This window comes from Polyodon spathula, chromosome 8 (genome assembly GCF_017654505.1).
Source record: "Polyodon spathula isolate WHYD16114869_AA chromosome 8, ASM1765450v1, whole genome shotgun sequence".
NCBI classification, from domain to species: Eukaryota; Metazoa; Chordata; class Actinopteri; order Acipenseriformes; family Polyodontidae; genus Polyodon; species Polyodon spathula.
The window spans coordinates 28,674,465-28,685,070 of record NC_054541.1 but is presented as its reverse complement, the minus strand read 5'-3'; the positions used below and the strand labels follow the sequence as shown (position 1 = coordinate 28,685,070).

At 35.8% G+C, this 10,606-nt stretch overlaps 1 protein-coding gene across 3 annotated transcripts in view; it reads left to right on the top strand.

Annotated features, from left to right (window-relative positions):
* The first annotated feature begins 3,781 nt into the window (after positions 1-3,781).
* Positions 3,782-10,606, top strand: part of LOC121319736 (gamma-secretase activating protein) — a 30,677-nt gene continuing 23,852 nt past the window's right edge. For all 3 annotated transcript variants that reach the window (XR_005950746.1, XM_041257481.1, XM_041257480.1), the window contains exons 1-12: positions 3,782-4,136; positions 4,566-4,648; positions 5,014-5,070; positions 5,151-5,220; positions 5,579-5,635; positions 6,154-6,242; positions 6,605-6,674; positions 7,787-7,836; positions 8,692-8,796; positions 8,958-9,014; positions 9,209-9,255; positions 10,066-10,151. Coding sequence is in view for 2 of the 3 variants with exons in the window: in XM_041257481.1 (XP_041113415.1) it covers positions 4,055-4,136; positions 4,566-4,648; positions 5,014-5,070; positions 5,151-5,220; positions 5,579-5,635; positions 6,154-6,242; positions 6,605-6,674; positions 7,787-7,836; positions 8,692-8,796; positions 8,958-9,014; positions 9,209-9,255; positions 10,066-10,151 (853 nt within the window). In the remaining variant the exon portion in view is untranslated. The remainder of the gene's footprint in view (positions 4,137-4,565; positions 4,649-5,013; positions 5,071-5,150; positions 5,221-5,578; positions 5,636-6,153; positions 6,243-6,604; positions 6,675-7,786; positions 7,837-8,691; positions 8,797-8,957; positions 9,015-9,208; positions 9,256-10,065; positions 10,152-10,606) is intronic.

The following is a 10,606-nucleotide window of genomic DNA, read 5'->3' as shown; positions in this document are numbered from 1 at the left end:
CACCAAGAGGCCTATGGCAACTCTAAAGGAGTTACAGCTGGGAGACACTGTGCATACGGCAGCAATAGCCTCGTTGCTTCACAAAACTGGCCTTTATGGGAGAGTGGCAAAAAGAAAGTCATTGTTGAAAAAAACTCACATCAAATATCAGCTAGAGTTTGCCAGAAGGCATGTAGGAGACTCTGAGACCAAGTGGAAGAAGATTCTATGGTCTGATGAGACCAAAATAGAGCTCTTTGGCCTCATTGCTAAGCGTTATGTTTGGTGCAAGCCTAACACCGCACATCATCCTGAGAACACCATCCCTACCATGAAGCATGGTGGTGGCAGCTCCATGCTATGGGGATGCTTCTCTGCGTCAGGGCCTGGAAAGCTTGTGAAGATAGAGGGTAAAATGGACAGCAAAGTACAGAGAAATCCTGGAGGAAAACCTGCTGAAGTCTGCAAGAGACCTGGGACTTGGGAGAAGATTTATCTTCCAGCAGGACTATGACCCCAAACATACAGCCAAAGGTCAATGTGCTGGAGTGGGCCAGTCAAATCCCAGACCTCTATCCAATTGAGAATATGTGGAAAGAGTTGAAAATTGCTGTTCACCAAAGGCCCCCTGTGGCAGAGCAAAGCTCTGCCCTTTTAAATTGGCAGGGATGGGGTTAACTTCCCCTGCCTGCCTGGGTTTATTATGTTCAGGTGGCTGGGGTTGATTAGTTGATTAGGTTGACTAACGATCAATCAGCGCCCAGCCACCTGATATAAAAGGAGGCCTCTGCTTCTCATTTGGGGAGAGGGAGCTGAGGAAGCAGGTTGGTGTTTGTTTTGTGGTTTTTGAATTTTCTAAATCCAGTGAAGGCATTGCCCAGCCTGGAAACTTTATTTTTGTGAGTTTTGTTTTTGCTTTATTTGTGTTTGAGTATCTGTTATTTTGCCCTTGTGCACTTTATTTTTGTTTATTTATAATAAAATAGTTATTTTTTTGAACTGCAGTCTGTCTCTGGGCCTCTATCCACTCGCCAGCCCCAGGGCACCCCCATTCAACTTGACGGAGCTTGAGCAATTTTTCAAAGAAGAATGGGCAAAAATTGCAGTGTCCAGATGTGCAAAGCTGGTAGAGACTTATCCAAATAGACTCATGGCTGGTAGAGGTGCCTCTACCAAATTAATATTTTATTTTTCACTTTGACGTTATGGACTTTTTTTGTGTTGATCAGTGGCAAAAGCTTGTAGTTAAATCCATTTTGATTCCACGTTGTAACACAATAAAATGTGGAAAAGTCCGAGGGGGGGGTTAATATTTTTATATGTATGTGTGTGTGTGTGTGTGTATATGTGTGTATATATATATATATATATATATATATATATATATATATATATATATATATATATATATATATATATATATATATATATATATATATAACACACACACACACACACACATATATATAGTGGTCACATACACATATATAAATATATATATATATATATATATATATATATATATATATATATATATATATATATATATATTTCCATATATAAGGTTTCCATATTAGACCATCTTAGAAAGATAATCTTCTTTGTGTAAAAGGAACAAGGTCTTAGTCAGTGACAGAGAGCTAAAAATTAATGGTTTTGAAAAGGAAACCCCATTTACTCCAATTTTTTTTGTTTTTTGTTTTTTTTGTTTTTTTGTTACTGTGCTACACCAGTAGAGGTATTCACAGCAAAGGACTGACCATTTCCCATGGTAAACTATCAGAATGCAAGGTAAGGTAATGATTGTTAGACAACTGTCGCTTCACGGTACCCTTTCTGTGGGCCATTGGTCTAATTATAATGTTACAATATATAAAATACAAGGAAGGAATTAATGAGAGGGTGGACCTGTGATTAGCTGTTCCCTGTTGAAAAAATCCCAAAACCTTGGTTATATGACTCCTTTAACAGTGCTAGGGGTGTACTATTTACAAGGAATGACTTCTATGCATATTTTAACTCAATTTAGACAAGCTGTTTCCCAGTCTTCAGGAGCTCACCCAATAAGGAAATAAATTTATAAATAATTTTACCATGACCTGCACAACACATTTACAATATGTGGAATAACCCTTACATGTTCATGCAGCTTTTATCAAATTTGAAACTATGCACACTATAGCGCAGAACGTCTTGTCGTCTGTGATTTCATAACACTTTTAAGGTAAAATGACCAGATTTTTAGGTCCTTAAACTGGGACAGTGTGGAAATATTTTGAATAACTTAAAATGTCCACGCTACAGGGAAGCTCTGGGGTTTTTATTTTCACTTTGGCAATGTTTGATCTAATATCATAGTGAAAGTGAACACAGAGTCTCGTGGTGATATTCAGAGTGGACTCTTACTTTCAAAACCTTGTTTTGTGACTATGTGATCTTACTGTCTTCATAATGTCATTTCTACACAACAGGTAGTCATTACACTACACAACAGCAATTCATTAATATCAAATTCTGAGATTCAGTTTTATTGCTGATTACTGCTGCAAATCTAGTCCCTTTTCTGCCTAAGACACTGCATCTTCTCTCTTTGATTTCCACTTTCCATCTCACTCTATCTCTATGCTATCCTCCAGTGTCCAATCTGCAAACCAGGCCCTTCATGCATGAAAACATCACATATCTCAATATTTCCATTTATTAAATGGTTACTTCACAGAATCACATTTTTTCAAAATATTGAATTTCTTACCATTTAATATGACATGGTATTTATTCTGTCTGTTTTTCTATTGCAGTTTCTGATTGGATCCTTGTTTTTCTTCTATTAATCTAAAAGCTGTGATAAAGTAAAATACTTATAAAATGCTTATAGAGCATCACACCTATGCAACAGATAGCATTAATCTTAAATATGAGAACTCCATATCCATACTGTATTTTCTTCTTACATTTTGCAGGATAAAATATACATTTAACACAGAAATAAAAATAAGGAGTCAATTAAAAAGAATGCCTCTAAGGCAGCTTATTTACATATTTTGTAAAGAAAGGTAAAATGAAACAAGGAAGAGGTTCTTTTTTTGTAATTGCTTTAAACTATCTGTATCATATACAGTACTCAACTATCAATATATATAAATTTTAAATATAAATTAAATTGGCACCAAGAGACCTGAAACTATTGTATTTCATTATTGCTTAAAACAACACAACGTGTATACTTAAAGAAACAAAAAAATGTTCTGAAACTTTTAAAATATTTTTATAACATGAATTTCACAAATGTGAAAGTAACTAGTTCATAAATTATTTTGTATTAGTCACAGACATACGTTTATTAGAGAATACCTGTGGTGGCCCGAAAGTGAATATAGACTTATTACAATAGAAAATATGTTTCCAAATGTTCTACAGGGACTGTCCCGACCAAAGCGGGACGTATGGTCACCTTATTGTAAGTTTCTTTAAACTCTATGTTGCTAGTTTTGTATTTTCCTGTTTAATAGGAGTTTCACTTATAATCCTCCCTATGACAACACCATTTAGAAAAAAGGTATCCCCTTTTTAAAATTCAAGAATTTGTATATTTAAATATTGCAATGATTTATTAAGCTTCAATGGACTTCTCAAGTCCTACTAGTTGCGCTTCCAGTATTCCGTTTAAAGAGATCATGTGAGTGATCTGGGCGCTGTTCCGGACGCTGAGCGTTTGGAAAACACTGAATGCGTGAAGGATTGCTCGGTTAACCAATCAGAGTATACTACGCCGTAGAATCATGGAGGGGAGTGTCCTGGACAAAGTAGATTGAGGGCTGCAAAATGAAAGTTTACATTTAGTTTCGAATGAGCAAAATGCATGGGTTTCAAAGGGATGCATTACAGTTTCGGGAGGAATAAAACCTACTGTTTAACCGCTGTAATTAGCTTTATGCCAAACTTCATTCAAATATTCCTTCCACAAAGACCAACACTCTTGAACTTCTGTACTTTGGGCGGAGAACAACGTTTTTTTGTGTGGACAGGCAGGCAACTTTCCTAACTACGGAATAACTGAGAGGAAAGGCGTGCCCATATGTTGAATTTACGCAACACGTTTGATCTTCAGAACGATGTCATTCAGATTTTGGAAAGGGATTACCCGACTAAGAGGACAGGCAAGTATTGTTGTGTATATTTTTATTTATTTATTCATTTAATCACGTGATGTGTTTGTTTTATTTGTATCCAACCTTTACTGCTACTTCCATCACGATGATTTAGTGCAGGACAGAATTTTCCTCAAAAATAATTTACCAATTTGGTGAGATGATTCATTTTAATAATGTCCAAATAATTATTTTTGACAGTTTATTCACAGGAAACTGATGATTTAAAAATAGTAATAACATGCTCCTGCTAGTTGAGTTTTCCAGTGCCAGATAGGTGTTATTTACACACCTCGGTAAACTGGCTGGAGAACCTTCTCAAATAAATGTAACAAATGTAAGGTAGCCCGCTTCATACACATTTACAAGTTTAAGCAAAAGACTTAATTTGCTATGTTGTACATTGCAGTTTTTAATGCTGATGTCTTGTCTTTTCAGAATACTCTGCTAGTGCAAAGGTTGAAGGACAAGTACAGATAGTTCACATTGAAAGAGATGGACATATTCTGTATGAATGGAAGGTAAGGGGGGGGGGGGGGGGGGGGGGGGTTGGGTAGGGTAATTCCACTCCAATTTACAAGCTCAATGAAATAATCAACTGGTAATACATGTTTATTTGGTTTAATTGCACAGTTTAGAACAGGGTTGGAGCAAAGACCAGGGGTGGAAGCACTAACAGATTTACATCAAGGGACCTGTCTGTCTCTCTATGTAACACTATATTTTTACGTACAGTATCTGGAGAATCGCATCTGGCCATACTTCGCAATAATCTTTTTGAGGTCAGAATCTGGAGGCACCTGCCTGTCATAGCGGAAATAATTGTTAAGTTTGCAGAAATATTTAAACTTGAAAATATTTATGTAAGTATTATTGTCACTGACAGGGAACATCTGAAACCACATCTATTGGAGGCTATGACCCTTTCACAAAACAAAACAAGGTAGGCTCTCCCTACACTTAAGAATTAACAGATTAAAGTGAACATGTTAACACAAGCTTAATTCCTCTTCTTTTTTCAAGCTGCTGTTCACTTTTGACAAGGAGGTTTGTGTAATAAGCTGTTCGGTCAACAAAGAAAGGACCTTGCTGGGTATGTCATGTTGCTATTACCACAGTAGTCTGTTTTTCAGTAGAGACCAGTAAAAAGGATTCATGTTAGACACTAAAGGATAGTTTCAGTAGTCATTTTAGATTGCTTTGAAGTCAGTCGTTTGGGAACATTTTATAAGTACTGTACAACGGTAATCCAAGCCGTGTCAGGACTTTGGAATTGAAAAGGTGCCATTGTATAGGAAATGATTTTCACATCACTTTCCTCTAACAGACCTGAGCAATAAGACACATCAGTGTGTGTTATTCTGAAATAATAATATACTATACCAGCAAGCATTAAAAACATGGTATTGGATTATTTTATATTAACTGTGATTGATTGATCATTTATACAGCTGTCAGTATCCTACAGGGCAAAAAGAGGAATACCATAAACGAGCCTCTCAGGGCAGGTAAGAGAACTGGTTAATGTTTTAAAACGATTGAATTGATCTGATGCAATTCTAACACTTATTGTGGGCCAATACCATTGATCTAACCATTTCATCACTATACAGTGTTTACAGATAGCAGTTTCATGAATAACCAAACTTTATTCATAAAGACAGAATTTAAATACCTCTTGAGTTAAAGCTTTGTGAACAGGCCATACAAAAAGTGTGTCAGGTTTTAAACCAATGTGTGATAGGTTTCCTTTAAACTGTGACAGTATGTCACATAGAAGTAGTCTCTGCGTACAAATCAATAAAATTGTGCATATACTGTAACTGCTGTTCAAACCACAACAACTTTTGTGGGAATTGCATTATCACGTGATCACTCAGTCACATGCTTAAAGAAGTGCTCTCTCAAGGTTTCCTTGTGTTTCTTGGGTATCCTGCTGCAAGCATACATAAGGCCTCAGAGAGCATTCATATAATACAGGAATTGATCGTCACTGCTTACAATGTCTATTTTTCATTTTCTGCAGTTTCAAAATGCTTAACACTCCTCATTGAGATTCATCCCATAAACAATACTAAAGTATTGAAAGCTGTTGACAGTCGAGTAAGAGTGCAGGTAAAAAAAAAAATAGTTTGTTATATTTTATACTGCTTTTTACTGCTTGATAACAAGCTGCAGTCCTAAATGTGTATGTAGTGTTTAATCAAATACAGATCATTGCTGTGCTGCTTAGGTGAATTCTATACAGATAGATATTGGGTATTTTGGTGTTGCCTATGTAACATGAAATAATATGTTTATGGTGCACACGGATATTGTGGAAATACCTATAGGTACCCATCTGTGTGCATGTCAGTTACAATTGGTATAAACATTTTTTAGCACAAGTTTGTGAGGATGTTGGGATGTAAACATGTCTTCACTGTGATTGACATCTTACTGGCATGTACCCCATCAGTAATACGTTTCTTTTTCAGTTTCTCTACCCGCATTCAGAAAACCCTGCTGTTCTGGAAAGTCATTTGTTGCTCATTTCAGAGGACAGCTGTAAGTACATTTTAAGTGGTGTGTTGTGGATGCAGCAGGTGGCGTGGGTGCTGGGGCAGTGGCAGGAAACATTGGCTTGAACAGGGATGTTACACACCTGCTGTTGCAATGACAGATCCTGCTAGTTTCGTGAATGTTATCAGCTGTGTGTGCAGTGCACTGCGCCTTTTTACACTGCTTTGGAATGCAAAGAATAATAGACCGCTGATTGTCACAACAGGGGCGGATATTTAATAAGTTAGTAGCTGGAACGCATTAGAGGCTTGCATACAGAATCACAGTTATTGAAAAAATCCCCAAAAAGAATACTGGATTGAAAAAAAAAAAAAAAAAAAAAACTCTCAGCAGCACCACATGCAAAAACAAGCTTGTCACAGATGCTGTTAACTGGGGACCATGCTTTGTGGGTGCGACAGGCTGGATTGAGGCTCAGAGAAAGGGTAAAGGCAAAAATAAAGTTATTTTATTAAACAAAAAATAGTCAAACAAACAGGCACAAGGGCCAACAAAAAGAGGTTCAAAAATAAATAATCAAAATGAACTTACAAAATAAACAGTCAGGTTCTAGGTCTTTAAACAAGATACTCCTTTCTTTTTAAAAGACAAAACTCTCCAACACAAAAACAAACTCCCAAACAAAAGAACACTCTCAAACAGAAAAAAACACACTACCTAGCCAGGGCCTCTTCCCTGGCTTTTATCCCCTGTGGCTGGAGCTTTGTTCATATAGACGGGGAGTTCCCCGTCACAGTGGGGCAACACTAAAAACACATGTGACGTTCTAGATGCTGTAGATATCCATTCCCTCATGAAAACATTGACTCAGAATGACAGAAACGCAAGTCAGCCTTTGCTGCCTCCTGTCTGGCCTTGTCAACAACTACTGGAAATAAAAGTAAACCTTTCTAAAGTGGAGATCGTAACAGTATACACTACTTTTCAATTTGTTTTCTCTAATTGTTTTATGATAAGCATGTTGTAAAGATTGTAGCAAAGACTACTTTTTTTTTTTTTTTTTTTTTACTTAAACGGGTTGATGCTGGCTTTGTTTTATTAACACTTTTCACATAATATCAATCAAATGCATTGTTTTGTTCTCTTATTGTTTTCAGATATTGAGCAATTCCACATAAGCCTTTCCACAGAGGAAGGATACAGAGTGGTAAGAATATATATGACCTATAATTGCAGTTTTGTTTATATAAAAAAAGAATGCCATTTGTTTGGATTGCACTATTTTTATTGTCCTAACCAAATAATCAAAATACAGTGTATATTGTGAGATTACATGTATTAGGAAAATGCACAATGCATTTAAAATCTAGCTAGAAACACACAAAATCAAAGTAGAGTAGTCATTCATCCGATCTTTGCTCAACCGTACTGTCTAATCAACCGAACGCACCTGTAATGACATTATGAATTACGTGTTGTGTATTACACACACAGCTTCTGCTGCTAAAATGGCAACGAGATTTAGCTGCCAAAAAATGGACCAGCAGACTAAGGCAAATGAAAGTTACAGAATTATTCAGACCACCAAAACCTTAGATGGGGCATTGTGTGCTTTGAATTGTTGCAGTTAAGCACATTAACACAGTCGCCTCGTTCTTGGTTTGTCTTCTATTTCATCAGTAAGGGCTGGTGATCCTGTCTATGTTATTGAGCAGCTAAGAACTTGTATTCATTTCAATTGCACGTTATTGCTGAAGTGCATTAATTTAATGATTTGTAAAGCTTTGTAATTTTGTATGCTTAATGTGATAGAATAGGTTACTAGCTGTATATCATCAGTAGGTACTTGTGTACTAAGTACTTGTGTGTGTGTTAACTTTATTCTATACATTATTAAAGGTACAGTAATTTTTATTAATACCTGTTTGATTATCCATGCAAATCCAGTATGCAAACCAGTATCGGTCCCAATTAGTTTGGATAATTGACTCTCTGCTGTACATGTGGATTGTCTAAGCTGAGAAGGCAGCATAACAAGTGTTCATTTTGCTTTCTTTTCAAGGTGATTAAAAATGCAGATCGCCTTGCTAAGGACAGAGTAGCAGAGGATTTTGCTTGGGCGCAGTGGGATACACAGGCTCAGAGGCTGTTTGTTCTTGTTGTGACGGTATAACAAAAATGATTTTGCTCTTTGTTTTTTATATACAATATGGCTTCAAAAATATATTTTTTTAAAAGCTCAATCTGTATTAGATAATTAATATGCAACCGCTTTACATATGACTGTACAGTATTATTTTGTATTAAAATGTATTTATTTTTTCATAGAAACAACCTTGTCTGAAGTGTATACAGTTTTATCCAGAGCATAATTTTGAGACCTTGGTAAGTCTGAGTTTGATATTTTCAGCTCTTGATTAGAAATCTTCATATAAGCACAGCTGCTGCTGCATGAAAGTTTCTGCAAATAATATTGAATACAAATCAATGTTCCTTATAGTGTAATTAAAGGTCATTTTTATTGCTCATATTTTACTGTACTGTTATAAAAAAAAATACATTTTTTTTGTCTCACCCAGCTTGAGTTGCCTTTGGTTTTACCTACAAACCCGACTACCACAGTAAGGTAATGATTTTAGTTTCTTTGTTACTTAAGGAGCTGAAAACGATGTAACAAATATGTGTTTGGTATTAAAGATTCAGTATCATAGTTTACATTCTGGAAATAAATATCCAGCCATCAAAGTAATGCTTAAAAGTAACACAGACTATTTCAAAATACTGTAGTAAAGGAATCAAGATTGACCTGCTCATTCAAATACTGCCACCTTATCAGTGGAGGAGAACGGCACTAGGAGTGGCTTTTTTCTAAAATGACCAGTAACTATATAAGTTACAAAAATCATATTTGTTATAAACATTTGGAAATTATTTATGAAGCGGTTCATTTTTAAGACCCGTGGTCTTCACCACAGTTGAGAATAAAAGGATAAATATAGGCTAAATAAATAATGACTAGTCTACGCTACTCAAAGCTATAGTTATTCTAATATTATATCCCTAATAGTAATAATATCAATGCACATTTATATGTTGTGAAATGGTGCCACAGTATGCACAACATACCATTGCAGTAGGCATTTTGCAAAACATTTAAAATAACTGTCTCCTTGTTTTCGTGTAATAAATAATTGTATTGGTAGTCATGTAAAAACAGCACAACATGTTTCCAGTGTACAATGGGGACAAAACAATTCTGTCAAATAATACAGCAAAAATATCAGTCTGTATAGTAGAAAGCATAATACACAAAAAAACATACTGACTAACCCTGCTGTTGCAGTATACAAATGGTTAATTACGACTTGGGCTGTGGTAAAGCAAGGCAAAAGATGACTATGTCACTATGTTAACATTAACGGTCTCTTTCCTACAGACTTGTTAACTTTGGGTATGATCATTATCAAGAAGAGGGGAAAGCAGATGAAGGGTTGAACATGCACGTTCTCACAAGTAAAACAGGTAAATCACTATGTGAATGGAAGGTACAATTACATTTGTAGCAGAGGTCTTGCAAGAAGGGCATCAAGTGGAGAGATGTATCCCTTCACCCTAGGAAAATATCCACCCTCCCCTAAATAAATAAATGAGCTAAATGGGAAGTCACTGGCTTCAAGGAGTGTCTGAACAGTGTTTTACCTTGCTGTCCTTGATTTGTTGTTTTAGACTCTGTACCTGTATATGGCTTTAACTTGACACTGGAGTTTGTGACCTTTACTTGTTCAGCACATGATGTTCAAAGTCTGAGTGATTGGTTCCAGCTAATCAATGTTAGTATTGTTTTTGGTTACATGATCGAAATGTATATATATTATTTTTTGGTATGTGTTTACGCACAAAAGTAAATTACTAAGGCGGACTTGCAGAAGAATATTTTTCTATTTTCTAAAGGAAATTCACATGTATAATCTAGTTTT